We start from the raw sequence: 17,405 nt of genomic DNA, 5'->3' as shown, positions 1-17,405 counted from the left end.
GTGACAATGTCTGTGGTGGGTTTTCTGCTGAGTCACCATTGGAGGAAAGATGCCTCCTCAGCTTTTTCTACTCAGAAGTTCAATTTAAGAACAAAGGTTTTATGGATGGTGAAGAAGTGAAAAGAGACAAGACAGAGTTAAGAAACAACAGACCGCAGAGGCAGAAACATGTGGACGACATGCATCAGAGATCACACACACACTGACTGAAAATAACCAGCCGACACATCTGGACATAGACTTAGATCTTCAGACGTAGACACAAGCTGTTTAGAAGCAAAACAAATGAACAGGTTTACATTGTTGTATTCACAGATTAATGCATTAAACACTGAGGATTCCTTGTGTTTTTCTACTGTTGGTTTAAAGCCGGGTACACACACTAAGGTCATCAGGATGTTTCTCTTATTTCTGAATATAGGTCCCCCCTGATGTCCGACTGCACCGCTCTAATTAGAAAACTATTTAAAAACATCTATAGATCAAAATGATGGAATGAATGAGTGATAACACACGTTTTAAATAATCTCATTTTGTAAATAAGTGAATGAAACAGTATTTAATGCAGTGGTTCACAACCTTTTTGGATCGTGACCTCATTTTGATCAATAATTTTTATAGTTTTTGATCATGTTTGAAGTCAGATATTTTTCTTACTGCATTTTAGTTTAAGTATATAATATTTATATTTCACATTTCACAAAGTGTGAAATTTTTTTTTTTTTGTTTAAACTTTAAAATTCAAAAATCTATTAAAATTATTATTTTTTTAATTTCAGGCTTATATTTAAACTTCATGTGACCCCACACGTGGTCCCGACCCCAAGGTTGAAAAACACTAATTTAGTGGTTCCTGAATAGATTTATTTCTATAGTTTTTATTATTTCTGGTCATCTCAGGTTTGGGAATCATGTTTGTGACATGGAACAGAATGAAGCCAATGCAGCAGCAACACGTGGAAATATCTCAAACATGGCAGAACGATATTAATATGAGATTTTTAGAGTAGGAGATCCAACTTCAGGTGGTGTTCAAGGTCACTGTTTCAAGTAGGAGGTCGGAAAATCCACCGTTCTGAGTTACTTGGAACGCAGAATTAGATCACGTGGTTAAATCTTGTTGGTTCACGTGAGATTTGCGTCTTGGAGGAAGATCGGTGGAGGACTGAGGCCTTGTCTACACGTAGATGGTATCTGCTAAAACTAATATATTGTATTTTTGTACGGTTTGGCCTATCAATCACATGAAAATGCAGTGTCTGTGACGTCAAATGAATAAACGTCATATTTGAGCCCTTATTTATGTTGGGCAGTGGGCGGCTACTTGTAACGGTACAGAATGGGTCTAACCTTTTTTAAATACTGCCAACTACAGGCCTGGCATGTTTATAACGGCGCTAAATAACACATTTATGCGGTTTTGTGTGGATGGTATTTATTTAAAAATGATGCGTCTACCTAACTTTTTTTTTAATGGGGGTGGGGGGGTAATGTATGTGTTATGTATCGTGTAAAAATACCTGGGTGTGTGCCATGAATCTGACGATACGATACGATTCATGATTTGCGTGTCACGATACAATTTATCCTGACACTAAACAGTATACAGTACATCCCAATATATCGCAATGTGAAGTACAGAATGGTATGAAATACAATGTATTTATTCATTTATTTTTTAAAACTTGTGAGAACAAGTAAATGGTAACTAACTGTAATTCAAGCACAAATATCAAACACAAGTGCATTAATATCAAACTGCCAAATTACATTTTTCCAAAAAGTTAAACTTGTGCTTTTAAAACACATTATGATTCAGTAAAAAAGAAATAAATACATCTATCAAAGTGTCCAATATGTTTCATAACAACTTCTGATGAACTACAGCTCCGCACCGAATAGCACTTACCACGTTCCTGAGAACTCGGTTCCAGGTAAAATCATAATCTACGTTGAATTGCCTTTGAAACAATATATCACACGACTATGTTCTGATACATTTAGAAATGACGGGAAAAGGTCTCAAAGAGGCTCTAGACATCCGCTCATAGAATATCCATGTCAGATTACAGCCCGATTCAACGAGCATTAATGGAGGAGGAGTTATTTAAAAAATGGGGCCCCTTGAGGCACATACAGAGTAATGGGCCCAATTCATATATTGGTATTTGTCAATGATTCGGTACCACCTACTGTCGCAATATTTGACTCACAGATAAATGAGAAAACAACGTTAATGTAAATTCCCGAAAAAAGGGGGGGTCTTTTCAAAAAAAAGGGCTCCGAACTTCTCATCATATAGTATTCATACACCTAGTGACCAGGAATTTATGTGCTATGCTAATGTTAGCACAATTCAATGGTTTTTCTTCATAAAAATCATAAATAAAAAAAAATGACACGATAATTGTGCAGTGAAATATTATATCACAGAAACCCTTGGTTTGTAAAAGTCCTGTATGAGTTCTGTGTGTGTGTGTGTGTGTGTGTGTGGTTGATGTTTTATTTGAATGTGTGAGTCTGTAACAGATTAAACATCTGTGCAGATGTGGAGAACCCTGATGTGTGTACCCTGCTTATTACAGATCTGACATAGAAGTAAAAATGCATTCAAGTGTCAGACAATGAACAGGTGGTTGAGCTGGAAGAAGTCAACAACAAAGCAACGACACAGGAACATCTGAGGTGTCAGAGCTGCAGAAGAAGAATCAGGAAGTTTATCGGTCGAGGAAAAGGAAGAGGAGGAAGAGGAAGAGGAAGAGGAGGAATGTACTCACGAATGGTTAAATCCATCACTTGAGAAGCCAAACAGAAGACAGGATGCTCGTACATCTCTCTCTTTTTCCCTAGAGAAGAAAGAGAGGATACCGAGGCATGCAGGACAGGGTCAGCGGAGGAGCAATTAGGGTCACCAGGGGTCACCGGGGGTCATAAAGGTCACCAGGGGTCAGAACAATGGAGGTTAAGGATGATCGGGAAAAATTCACCTTCACCTCGGAAAAGTTTTTATTTCAGATTTAGAATGAGTCGAGACTGAGATAAATAAAAATAAATAAAATTAAAAAAAAATAAATTGTAATATTACAAAATATAAACTTAGAATATTACAAAAATAAATTGTAATATTACAAAAATAAATTTAAAATATTAAAAAAGTAAACTTAGAATATAAAAAATAAACTATAATACCACAAAAACAAACTTATAATATTACAAAAATAACTGTAACATTACCAAAATGTACTTATATTTAAAAAATTGCAAAATAAAAAACACATTTAAAATATTACAAAAAATAAAATGTAATAATACAAAAATATTTGCTTATATTATATTAAGCATAATATTAGAAAAAATAAATTTAGAATATAAAAATAAATTTAGAATATAAAAAATAAAATGTAATATTACAAAAATAAACTTATAAAATAAGCATAATATTACAAAATAAACTGTAAAATTACAAAAAATTAACTTATATTACAAAAAATGTCAAATTAAAAAAATAAACTATAGAATATTACAAAAAAATTATAAAATAATAGTAAAATTACAGAAAATAAATTTAAAATATTACAAAAAAAAATTGTAATAATACAAAAAATGTACTTATATTACTATGAAAGTAAACTTTTAATAGATAAAATTAATAGTTTCATTACAAAATAAATTTGTGGTACAAGAATAAATGTGTATTTATAGATTAAACTAGTAACATTATCACAATTTGTAATTACCAAAATGAAGTTGTAATATTTAATATGTATTTAATATGTATTTTTTCATGTGACAGTAGGGCTTTATTCTCATATTTTTTCAAATTTAAACTTTAATCTCAGTCATCTTTTTTTTTCATAAAACATTGGCTTAGTTACGATGAATTAAGCAGTTAATTCATAGTTTGCAGTTTAGTTTCAGGAATAAACAACACAATAAAGTCATTAGAAAATCTGCTGATTGTGTGAAATTGTCATAAAATCATCAAAGGACAAATTAAACATGAAACATTTTAGGAAAACCAGAGATGGAGACCAGAGGGAAAGCTCAGCATCGTCTCATGAATGCATTTTTACATTTTCTTATAATAAAAGCTGACAGTGTATGCATGGAGACTATGGAGGGGCGGGGCTTAAACAGCTGCTTACCTTCCAGTTTGGCGTATTCTGAGAGTCGTTGGTAGTTGACCAGAGCTGCTTGTTCCAGACACTTACGGATCACAGCTTTTACCTCCTCCTGAGGAACTGGAGTCACGATGTCCTTCATCAGAACCTGGACATGTTCAACACACACACACACACACAACATGGACGTTACACACACACAACATGGATGTTTTACACACACACACACACACACACACACAACATGGACGTTACACACACATAACATGGATGTTTTACACACACACACAACACACACACACACACCACACACACGGACGTTACACACACACACACACACACACGGACGTTAAACACACACACACACACACACAACATGGACGTTACACACACACACAACACGGACGTTACACACACACACACACACAACATGGACGTTACAAACACACACACACACACAACATGGACGTTACACACACACACACACACAACACGGACGTTACACACACACATACACACACACACAACACGGACGTTACACACACACACACAACACGGACGTTACACACACAACACACACACACACACACACACAACATGGACGTTATACACGCACACACACACACACACATACACACACACACAACATGGACGTTACACACACACACACACACACGGACGTTACACACACACACACACAACATGGACATTACACACACACACACAACACGAACGTTACACACACACACACACAGACCACACACACACGCACACACACACACACGGCAAAAAGAAATAATTTAAAAATTCATTACATTACATTAAATAAATAAATAAAATGAAATAAATATTATTATAACAGTATAGTGATACTGCATGACTGCACCAATGGTGGGATTTTTATTTTTGTTTTTTGTATCTTTTGAATATCATATTGAAAAAAAAATAAGATTTTAAAATAAATAAATACAGGTGCTGGTCATATAATTAGAATATCATGAAAAAGTTGATTTATTTCAGTAATTCTATTCAAAAAGTGAAACTTGTATATTATATTCATTCATTAAACACAGACTGATTTATTTCAAATGGTTATTTCTTTTAATTTTGATGATTATAACTGAAAACTAATGAAACATAATTCTGTATCTCAGAAAATTTAATATTACTTAAGACCGATACAAAAAAAAAGATTTGTAGAAATGTTGGCCAACTGAAAAGTATGAAGATGAAAAGTATGATCATGTACTCAATACTTAGTTGAGGATCCTTTTGTCTGAATTACTGCAGCAATGGGCGGGGCATAGAGTGGATCAGTCTGTGGTACTGCTCAGGTGTTATGAGAGCCCAGGTTGTTCTGATAGTGACCTTCAGCTCTTCTGCATTGTTGGGTCTGGTGTCTCACATCTTCCTCTTCACAATATCTCATAGATGTTCTATGTGGTTAAGGTCAGGTGAGTTTACTGACCAATCAAAAACAGGGATGCCATGGTCCTTAAACCAGGTACTGATAGCATTAGCACTGTATGCAGGTGTTAGGTCCTGTTGGAAAATGAAATGTGCATCTCCATAAAGTTGGTCAGCAGCAGGAAGCATTTATCTAAAACTTCCTGGTAGACAGCTACGTTGACCTTGGACCTAAGGAAACACAGTGGACCAACACCAGCACATGACATGACACCACAAACCATCACTGACTGTGGAAACTTTACACTCCACCTCAAGCAACGTGGATTCTGTTCCTCTCCTCTCTTCCTCCAGACTCTGGGACCTTGATCTCTAAGAATATGCTAAATGTACTTTGATCAGAGAACATCACTTTGGACGACTCAGCAGCAGTCCAGTCCTTTTTGTCTTTAGCCCAGACGAGACGCTTCTGACGCTGTCTCTGGTTCAAGAGTGGTTTGACACCAGGAATGCTACAGCTGAAACCATGTCTTACATACGTCTGTACGTGGTGGTTCTTGAAGCTCTGACTCCAGCTACAGTCACTCTTTCTGAATCTCCTCCACATTTTGAATGGGTTTAGTTTCACAATCCTCTCCAGGGGGCGTGGCTATCACTAGTGCTTGTACACTATTTTCTACACATCTTTTCCTTCCCTTCACCTCTATTAATGTCTGGGACACAGAGCTCTGTGAACAGTCAGACTCTTTAGCCATGACCTTTGTGTCTGGTCCTCCTTGTTCAGGTGTCAATGGTCGTCTTTTGAAAACGTCGCTCAGCAGTTTTCTCCATGATTGTGTAGACCTACAGAACTAGTCTGGAGACCATTTAAAGGTCTTTACAGGTGAACCAGGTGTCTTTAATATTCAACCTGTTCATAATATTCTAATTTTCTGAGATAGTCAATCTGAGGTTTTCATTAGTTGTCAGTTATAATCATTAACATTAAAATACATAAACATTTGAAATATATCAGTCTGTGTGAAATGAATGAATATAATATACAAGTTTCACTTTATGAATAGAATTACTGAAATAAAACAACTTTTTCATGATATTCTAATTATAGGACCAGCATCTGTAAATCCAAACCTCTTTTTATGGTTTTATGTTTTATTAACTAAAGCAAAAGTCTGGATATAAAAAATACATTATCTGTATAAACTTATATTACAAAAATAAACTTAGAATTCACAAAAAATGAATTGCCATATTACAAAAAAAAAACTTATAATATTAAAAAAAAAAAAAAAATGTATTATAACAAAAATTAAGGAAAAAAAAAATTCTTGTACAACTAAGATTATGAAATAGATAATTAAAAAAAAAAAACATCTACATCTCCTTTTGTTCCCTCATACTGATATGTTTTATTGACCAAAGCAGAAGTCTGGATTAAAAAAAATTATATATATATATATATAGTAATATTAATAAAAATCAAGTATATTTACCCTCTCAAGCAGTGAAAGAGTTGCTTTGAGCGCCCCCTCTGGTCGTCCAAAGGAAAACAGTATCTATGGATATGAGATTTATTTAAAGATGTCGTCAGTTGTCAGAAACATAATCTACTGAGTCAGGATTAACTAAGCTGAAGTGTTTAATCTGTTCTAATCTGAAGTGTGTAATCTGGTTCTAACCTGAAGTGTTTATAATCTGTTCTAACCTGAAGTGTTTAATCTGGTTTCTAACCTGAAGTGTTTAATATTATTCTAACCTGAAGTGTTTATCTGGTTTCTAATCTGAAGTGTTTAATCTGGTTAGAATCTGAAGTGTTTAATCTGGTTATAATCTGAAGTGTTTAATCGGGTTCTAATCTGAAGGGTTTAATCTGGTTACAATCTGAAGTGTTTAATCTGGTTCTAAACCTGAAGTGTGGTAATCTGGTTATAACCTGAATGTTTTAATCTGGTTCTAACCTGAAGTGTGTAATCTGGTTCTAACCTAAAGTGGTGTAATCTGGTTACAATCTGAAGTGGTGTAATCTGGTTATAACCTGAAGTGTGTATCTGGTTATAACCTGAAGTGTGTAATCTGGTTCTAACCTGAAGTGTATAATCTCGGTTCTAACCTGAAGTGTTTAATCTGGTTATAACCTGAAGTGTGTAATCTGGTTATAACCTGAAGTGTGGTAATCTGGTTCTAACCTGAAGTGTATAATCTGGTTCTAACCTGAAGTGTTTAATCTGGTTATAACCTGAAGTGTTTAAATCTGGTTCTAACCTGAAGTGTGTAATCTGGTTCTAACCTGAAGTGTTTAATCTGGTTCTAACCTGAAGTGTTAATCTGGTTCTAACCTGAAGTGTGTAATCTGGTTCTAACCTGAAGTGTTTAATCTGGTTATAACCTGAAGTGTTTTAATCTGGTTCTAACCTGAAGTGTGTAATCTGGTTATAACCTGAAGTGTTTAATCTGGTTCTAACCTGAAGTGTTAATCTGGTTCTAACCTGAAGTGTTTAATCTGGTTCTAATCTGAAGTGTGTAATCTGGTTCTAATCTGAAGTGTTTAATCTGGTTACAATCTGAAGTGTTTAATCTGGTTCTAATCTGAAGTGTTTAATCTGGTTCTAACCTGAAGTGTTTAATCTGGTTACAATCTGAAGTGTTTAATCTGGTTCTAACCTGAAGTGTGTAATCTGGTTATAACCTGAAGTGTTTAATCTGGTTCTAACCTGAAGTTGTAATCTGGTTCTAACCTGAAGTGTGTAATCTGGTTCTAACCTGAAGTGTTTAATCTGGTTCTAACCTGAAGTGTGTAATCTGGTTATAAACTGAAGTGTTTAATCTGGTTACAATCTGAAGTGTTTAATCTGGTTCTAACCTGAAGTGTGTAATCTGGTTCTAACCTGAAGTGTGTAATCTGGTTCTAACCTGAAGTGTGTAATCTGGTTCTAACCTGAAGTGTGTAATCTGGTTATAACCTGAAGTGTTTAATCTGGTTCTAACCTGAAGTGTGTAATTCTGGTTCTAACCTGAATGTGTAATCTGGTTTCTAACCTGAAGTGTTTAATCTGGTTCTAATCTGAAGTGTTTTAATCTGGTTACATCTGAAGTGTTTTAATCTGGTTCTAATCTGAAGTGTTTAATCTGGTTCTAACCTGAAGTGTTTAATCTGGTTACAATCTGACGTGTTTTAATCTGGTTCTAACCTGAAGTGTGTAATCTGGTTATAACCTGAAGGTTTATATCTGGTTCTAACCTGAAGTGTGTAATCTGGTTCTAACCTGAAGTGTGTTAATCTGGTTCTAACCTGAAGTGTTTAATCTGGTTCTAACCTGAAGTGTGTAATCTGGTTATAACTGAAGTGTTTAATCTGGTTACAATCTGAAGTGTTTAATCTGGTTCTAACCTGAAGTGTGTATCTGGTTCTAACCTGAAGTGTGTAATCTGGTTCTAACCTGAGTGTTTAATCTGGTTATAACCTGAAGTGTTTAATCTGGTTCTAACCTGAAGTGTTGTAATCTGGGTCTAACCTGAAGTGTGTAATCTGGTTCTAACCTGAAGTGGTGTAATCTGGTTTAGAACCTGAAGTGTTTAATCTGGTTCTAACCTGAAGTGTGTAATCTGGTTCTAACCGGAAGTGTGTAACCTGGTTATAACCTGAAGTTGTTTAATCTGGTTCTACCTGAAGTGTGTAATCTGGTTCTAACCTGAAGTGGTGTAATCTGGTTCTAACCTGAAGTGTTTAGTCTGGTTCTAATCTGAAGTGTGTTAAAGCTGGTTCTATCTGAAGTGTTTAATCTGGTTACAATCTGAAGTGTTTAATCTGGTTCTAATCTGAAGTGTTTAAATCTGGTTCTATCTAACCTGAAGTGTTTAATCTGGTTACAATCTGACGTGTTTAATCTGGGTTCTAACCTGAAGTGTGTTAATCTGGTTATAACCTGAAGTGTTTAATCTGGTTATAACCTGAAGTGTTAATCTGGTTCTAACCTGAAGTGTGTAATCTGGTTCTAACCTGAAGTGTTTTATCTTGTTAACCTGAAGTGTTTAATCTGGTTCTACCTGAAGTGTATAATTGGTTCTAACTGAAGTGTTTAATCTGGTTCTAACCTGAAGTGTATAATCTGGTTCTAACCTGAAGTGTTTATAATCTGGTTATAACCTGAAGTGTTAATCTGGTTCTAACCTGAAGTGTTTAATCTGGTTCTAACCTGAAGTGTTTAATCTGGTTCTAACCTGAAGTGTGTAATCTGGTTTCTAACCTACTGAAGTGTTTTAATCTGGTTATAACCTGAAGTGTTTAATCTGGTTCTACCTGAAGTGTGTATCTGGTTATAACCTGAAGTGTTTAATCTGGTTCTAACCTGAAGTGTTTAATCTGGTTCTAATCTGAAGTGTTTAATCTGGTTCTAATCTGAAGTGTTTTATATCTGGTTACAATCTGAAGTGTTTAATCTGGTTCTAATCTGAAGTGTTTAATCTGGTTCTAACCTGAAGTGTTTAATCTGGTTACAATCTGAAGTGTTTATCTGGTTCTAACCTGAAGTGTGTAATCTGGTTATAACCTGAAGTGTTTAATCTGGTTCTAACCTGAAGTGTGTAATCTGGTTCTAACCTGAAGTGTGTAATCTGGTTCTAACCTGAAGTGTTTAATCTGGTTCTAACCTGAAGTGTGTAATCTGGTTATAAACTGAAGTGTTTAATCTGGTTACAATCTGAAGTGTTTAATCTGGTTCTAACCTGAAGTGTGTAATCTGGTTCTAACCTGAAGTGTTTAATCTGGTTCTAACCTGAAGTGTGTAATCTGGTTATAAACTGAAGTGTTTAATCTGGTTACAATCTGAAGTGTTTAATCTGGTTCTAACCTGAAGTGTGTAATCTGGTTCTAACCTGAAGTGTGTAATCTGGTTCTAACCTGAAGTGTTTAATCTGGTTCTAACCTGAAGTGTTTAATCTGGTTCTAACCTGAAGTGTGTAATCTGGTTCTAACCTGAAGTGTTTAATCTGGTTATAACCTGAAGTGTTTAATCTGGTTCTAACCTGAAGTGTGTAATCTGGTTATAACCTGAAGTGTTTAATCTGGTTCTAACCTGAAGTGTTTAATCTGGTTCTAATCTGAAGTGTTTAATCTGGTTCTAATCTGAAGTGTTTAATCTGGTTACAATCTGAAGTGTTTAATCTGGTTCTAATCTGAAGTGTTTAATCTGGTTCTAACCTGAAGTGTTTAATCTGGTTACAATCTGAAGTGTTTAATCTGGTTCTAACCTGAAGGTGTGTAATCTGGTTATAACCTGAAGTGTTTAATCTGGTTCTAACCTGAAGTGTGTAATCTGGTTCTAACCTGAAGTGTGTAATCTGGTTCTAACCTGAAGTGTTTAATCTGGTTCTAACCTGAAGTGTGTAATCTGGTTATAAACTGAAGTGTTTAATCTGGTTACAATCTGAAGTGTTTAATCTGGTTCTAACCTGAAGTGTGTAATCTGGTTCTAACCTGAAGTGTGTAATCTGGTTCTAACCTGAAGTGTGTAATCTGGTTCTAACCTGAAGTGTGTAATCTGGTTATAACCTGAAGTGTTTAATCTGGTTCTAACCTGAAGTGTGTAATCTGGTTCTAACCTGAAGTGTGTAATCTGGTTCTAACCTGAAGTGTTTAATCTGGTTCTAATCTGAAGTGTTTAATCTGGTTACAATCTGAAGTGTTTAATCTGGTTCTAATCTGAAGTGTTTAATCTGGTTCTAACCTGAAGTGTTTAATCTGGTTACAATCTGAAGTGTTTAATCTGGTTCTAACCTGAAGTGTGTAATCTGGTTATAACCTGAAGTGTTTAATCTGGTTCTAACCTGAAGTGTGTAATCTGGTTCTAACCTGAAGTGTGTAATCTGGTTCTAACCTGAAGTGTTTAATCTGGTTCTAACCTGAAGTGTGTAATCTGGTTATAAACTGAAGTGTTTAATCTGGTTACAATCTGAAGTGTTTAATCTGGTTCTAACCTGAAGTGTGTAATCTGGTTCTAACCTGAAGTGTGTAATCTGGTTCTAACCTGAAGTGTTTAATCTGGTTATAACCTGAAGTGTTTAATCTGGTTCTAACCTGAAGTGTTTAATCTGGTTCTAACCTGAAGTGTGTAATCTGGTTCTAACCTGAAGTGTGTAATCTGGTTATAACCTGAAGTGTTTAATCTGGTTCTAACCTGAAGTGTGTAATCTGGTTCTAACCTGAAGTGTGTAATCTGGTTATAACCTGAAGTGTTTAATCTGGTTCTAACCTGAAGTGTGTAATCTGGTTCTAACCTGAAGTGTGTAATCTGGTTCTAACCTGAAGTGTTTAATCTGGTTCTAATCTGAAGTGTTTAATCTGGTTCTAATCTGAAGTGTTTAATCTGGTTACAATCTGAAGTGTTTAATCTGGTTCTAATCTGAAGTGTTTAATCTGGTTCTAACCTGAAGTGTTTAATCTGGTTACAATCTGAAGTGTTTAATCTGGTTTCTAACCTGAAAGTGTGTAATCTGGTTATAACCTGAAGTGTTTAATCTGGTTATAACCTGAAGTGTGTAATCTGGTTCTAACCTGAAGTGTGTAATCTGGTTCTAACCTGAAGTGTTTAATCTGGTTATAACCTGAAGTGTTTAATCTGTTCTAACCTGAAGTGTTTAATCTGGTTCTAACCTGAAGTGTATAATCTGGTTCTAAACCTGAAGTGTTTAATCTGGTTATAACCTGAAGTGTGTATCTGGTTCTAACATGAAGTGTATAATCTGGTTCTAACCTGAAGTGTTTAATCTGGTTCTAACCTGAAGTGTTAATCTGGTTCTAACCTGAAGTGTTTAATCTGGTTCTAACCTGAAGTGTGTAATCTGGTCTAACCTGAAGTGTTTAATCTGGTTATAACCTGAAGTGTTTAATCTGGTTCTAACCTGAAGTGTGTAATCTGGTTATAACCTGAAGTGTTTAATCTGGTTCTAACCTGAAGTGTTTAATCTGGTTCTAATCTGAAGTGTTTAATCTGGTTCTTAATTCTGAGTGTTTAATTGGTTACAATCTTAAGTGTTAATCTGGTTCTAATCTGAAGTGTTTAATCTGGTTCTACCTGAAGTGGTTTAATCTGGTTCCAATCTGAAGTGTTTAATCTGGTTCTAACCTGAAGTGTGTGTAATCTGGTTATAACCTGAAGTGTTTAATCTGGTTCTAACCTGAAGTGGTAATCTGGTTCTAACCTGAAGTGTTTAATCTGGTCTAACCTGAAGTGTGTAATCTGGTTATAACTGAAGTGTTTAATCTGGTTTACAATCTGAAGTGTTTAATCTGGTTCTAACCTGAAGTGTGTAATCTGGTTCTAACCTGAAGTGTTTAATCTGGTTCTAACCTGAAGTGTGTAATCTGGTTATAAACTGAAGTGTTTAATCTGGTTACAATCTGAAGTGTTTAATCTGGTTCTAACCTGAAGTGTGTAATCTGGTTCTAATCTGAAGTGTTTAATCTGGTTCTAACCTGAAGTGTTTAATCTGGTTATAACCTGAAGTGTTTAATCTGGTTTCTAACCTGAAGTGTTTAATCTGGTTCTAACCTGAAGTGTGTAATCTGGTTCTAACCTGAAGTGTGTAATCTGGTTATAACCTGAAGTGTTTAATCTGGTTACAATCTGAAGTGTGTAATCTGGTTCTAACCTGAAGTGTGTAATCTGGTTCTAACCTGAAGTGTTTAATCTGGTTCTAATCTGAAGTGTTTAATCTGGTTCTAATCTGAAGTGTTTAATCTGGTTACAATCTGAAGTGTTTAATCTGGTTCTAATCTGAAGTGTTTAATCTGGTTCTAACCTGAAGTGTTTAATCTGGTTACAATCTGAAGTGTTTAATCTGGTTCTAACCTGAAGTGTGTAATCTGGTTATAACCTGAAGTGTTTAATCTGGTTATAACCTGAAGTGTGTAATCTGGTTCTAACCTGAAGTGTGTAATCTGGTTCTAACCTGAAGTGTTTAATCTGGTTATAACCTGAAGTGTTTAATCTGGTTCTAACCTGAAGTGTTTAATCTGGTTCTAACCTGAAGTGTATAATCTGGTTCTAACCTGAAGTGTTTAATCTGGTTATAACCTGAAGTGTGTAATCTGGTTCTAACCTGAAGTGTATAATCTGGTTCTAACCTGAAGTGTTTAATCTGGTTCTAACCTGAAGTGTTTAATCTGGTTCTAACCTGAAGTGTTTAATCTGGTTCTAACCTGAAGTGTGTAATCTGGTTCTAACCTGAAGTGTTTAATCTGGTTATAACCTGAAGTGTTTAATCTGGTTCTAACCTGAAGTGTGTAATCTGGTTATAACCTGAAGTGTTTAATCTGGTTCTAACCTGAAGTGTTTAATCTGGTTCTAACCTGAAGTGTGTAATCTGGTTCTAACCTGAAGTGTTTAATCTGGTTCTAACCTGAAGTGTGTAATCTGGTTCTAACCTGAAGTGTGTAATCTGGTTCTAACCTGAAGTGTTTAATCTGGTTCTAACCTGAAGTGTGTAATCTGGTTATAAACTGAAGTGTTTAATCTGGTTACAATCTGAAGTGTTTAATCTGGTTCTAACCTGAAGTGTTGTAATCTGGTCTAACCTGAAGTGTGTAATCTGGTTCTAACCTGAAGTGTTTAATCTGGTTATAACCTGAAGTGTTTAATCTGGTTTCTAACCTGAAGTGTTTAATCTGGTTCTAACCTGAAGTGTGTAATCTGGTTCTACCTGAAGTGTGTAATCTGGTTATAACCTGAAGTGTTTAATCTGGTTCTAACCTGAAGTGTGTAATCTGGTTCTAACCTGAAGTGTGTAATCTGGTTCTAACCTGAAGTGTTTAATCTGGTTCTAATCTGAAGTGTTTAATCTGGTTCTAATCTGAAGTGTTTTAATCTGGTTACAATCTGAAGTGTTTAATCTGGTTCTAATCTGAAGTGTTTAATCTGGTTCTAACCTGAAGTGTTTAATCTGGTTACAATCTGAAGTGTTTAATCTGGTTCTAACCTGAAGTGTGTAATCTGGTTATAACCTGAAGTGTTGTAAATCTGGTTATAACCTGAAGTGTGTAATCTGGTTCTAACCTAAGTGTGTAATCTGGTTCTAACCCCTGAAGTGTTTAATCTGGTTATAACCTGAAGTGTTTAATCTGGTTCTAACCTGAAGTGTTTAATCTGTGCTAACCTGAAGTGTGTATCTGGTTCTAACCTGAAGTGTGTAATCTGGTTTATAACCTGAAGTGTGTAATCTGTTATAACCTGAAGTGTTTAATCTGGTTCTAACCTGAAGTGTGTAATCTGGTTCTAACCTGAAGTGTGTAATCTGGGTCTAACCTGAAGTGTTTAATCTGGTTCTAACCTGAAGTGTGTTAATCTGGTTCTAACCTGAAGTTTGTAATCTGGTTCTAGACCTGAAGTGTGTAATTGGTTTAACCTGAAGGTTTTTAATCTGGTTTACAATCTGAAGTGTGTAATCTGGTTCTAACCTGAAGTGGTGTAATCTGGTTCTAACCTGAAGTGTTTAATCTGGTTCTAATCTGAAGTGTTTATATCGGTTCTCTCTGAAGTTTAATCTGGTTACAATCTGAAGTGTTTAATCTGGTTCTAATCTGAAGTGTTTAATCTGGTTCTAACCTGAATGTTTTAATCTGGTTACAATCTGAAGTGTTTAATCTGGTTCTAACCTGAAGTGTGTTAATCTGGTTATAACCTGAAGTGTTTAATCTGTTATAACCTGAAGTGTGTAATCTGGTTCTAACCTGAAGTGTGTAATCTGGTTCTAACCTGAAGTGTTTAATCTGGTTATAACCTGAAGTGTTAATCGGTTCTAACCTGAAGTGTTAATCTGGTTCTAACCTGAAGTGTTATAATCTGGTTCTAACCTGAAGTGTTAATCTGGTTATACCTGAAGTGTGTAATGGTTTACCTGAGTGTGTTCTAACCTGAAGTGTATATCTGGTTCTAACCTGAAGTGTTTAATCTGGTTCTAACCTGAAGTGTTTAATCTGGTTCTAACCTGAAGTGTTTAATCTGGTTCTAACCTGAAGTGTGTAATCTGGTTCTAACCTGAAGTGTTTAATCTGGTTATAACCTGAAGTGTTTAATCTGGTTCTAACCTGAAGTGTGTAATCTGGTTATAACCTGAAGTGTTTAATCTGGTTCTAACCTGAAGTGTGTAATCTGGTTCTAACCTGAAGTGTGTAATCTGGTTCTAACCTGAAGTGTTTAATCTGGTTCTAACCTGAAGTGTGTGTAATCTGGTTCTAACCTGAAGTGTGTAATCTGGTTCTAACCTGAAGTGTTTGATCTGGTTCTAACCTGAAGTGTGTAATCTGGTTATAACTGAATTGTTTAATCTGGTTACAATCTGAAGTGTTTAATCTGGTTCTAACCTGAAGTGTGTAATCTGGTTCTAACCTGAAGTGTGTAATCTGGTTCTAACCTGAAGTGTTTAATCTGGTTATAACCTGAAGTGTTTAATCTGGTTCTACCTGAAGTGTTTAATCTGGTTCTAACCTGAAGTGTGTAATCTGGTTCTAACCTGAAGTGTTGTAATCTGGTTATAACCTGAAGTGTTTAATCTGGTTCTAACCTGAAGTGTGTAATCTGGTTCTAACCTGAAGTGTGTAATCTGGTTCTAACCTGAAGTGTTTAATCTGGTTCTAATCTGAAGTGTTTAATCTGGTTCTAATCTGAAGTGTTTAATCTGGTTACAATCTGAAGTGTTTAATCTGGTTCTAATCTGAAGTGTTTAATCTGGTTCTAACCTGAAGTGTTTAATCTGGTTACAATCTGAAGTGTTTAATCTGGTTCTAACCTGAAGTGTGTAATCTGGTTATAACCTGAAGTGTTTAATCTGGTTATAACCTGAAGTGTGTAATCTGGTTCTAACCTGAAGTGTTTAATCTGGTTATAACCTGAAGTGTGTAATCTGGTTCTAACCTGAAGTGTGTAATCTGGTTCTAACCTGAAGTGTGTAATCTGGTTATAACCTGAAGTGTTTAATCTGGTTCTAACCTGAAGTGTTTAATCTGGTTCTAACCTGAAGTGTGTAATCTGGTTCTAACCTGAAGTGTGTAATCTGGTTATAACCTGAAGTGTGTAATCTGGTTATAACCTGAAGTGTTTAATCTGGTTCTAACCTGAAGTGTGTAATCTGGTTCTAACCTGAAGTGTGTAATCTGGTTCTAACCTGAAGTGTGTAATCTGGTTCTAACCTGAAGTGTGTAATCTGGTTCTAACCTGAAGTGTGTAATCTGGTTCTAACCTGAAGTGTGTAATCTGGTTCTCCAGAAGAACTCTCAGCCTCTCTTTAATCTCCTCAAAACGTTCCTTCTCCTCCACGGTGACGGTGCCGATCCCGTCAGGTCTGAAACACACACACAGCAGAGAATATACAGTATAAATATTTACATATATATATACAGTATAAATATTTACATATATATACATACATATACAGTATAAATATATATATATATGTATATATATGTGCTGTCATTTAAAGTCAGAATAAAAGGTTTTTCACATAATTCAATCCTGAAAAAATGAAGTCATATTTAATGACAGTCCAGCCCACACTGTGATCTAAGATTTAAAGAAATTAAATCAAAATGTTTTTATGAACTTCATATTAATGTAAAGATACCTAGAGTGATTATTAATATTACACAAATATATTTTATATTTGCCAAAATGTTTTAATTACTATAAATATTATTTGATTCTATTTCATTTTTACTTAGCGTTAAAAATACAAACATCATGAACAGTGTCGCCTTTTTTTAAGAGTGAACATTTAAAATCAGTCTCGTAAACCAGTGTTTCTCAAATAGGGGTACGTGTACCCCAAGGGGTACTATGATGGCAGGGGCACTAGAGAGAGAGAGAGAGAGAGAGAGAGAGAGAGAGA

General features: G+C 35.2%; 1 protein-coding gene across 1 annotated transcript in view; it reads right to left on the bottom strand.

Annotated features, from left to right (window-relative positions):
- Positions 1-17,405, bottom strand: part of cadpsa (Ca2+-dependent activator protein for secretion a) — a 144,483-nt gene that overhangs the window by 59,543 nt on the left and 67,535 nt on the right. Inside the window, 5 exon segments of the mRNA XM_028446810.1 lie at positions 2,778-2,846; positions 4,146-4,269; positions 7,022-7,071; positions 7,074-7,084; positions 16,761-16,862. Of these exon segments, the coding sequence (XP_028302611.1) occupies positions 2,778-2,846; positions 4,146-4,269; positions 7,022-7,071; positions 7,074-7,084; positions 16,761-16,862 (356 nt within the window).

The sequence above is a fragment of the Gouania willdenowi genome, chromosome 5 (assembly GCF_900634775.1).
Source record: "Gouania willdenowi chromosome 5, fGouWil2.1, whole genome shotgun sequence".
In the NCBI taxonomy this organism is placed as follows: Eukaryota; Metazoa; Chordata; class Actinopteri; order Blenniiformes; family Gobiesocidae; genus Gouania; species Gouania willdenowi.
The sequence above is the reverse complement of the archived record's forward strand: the minus strand, read 5'-3'. Positions and strand labels throughout refer to the sequence as shown.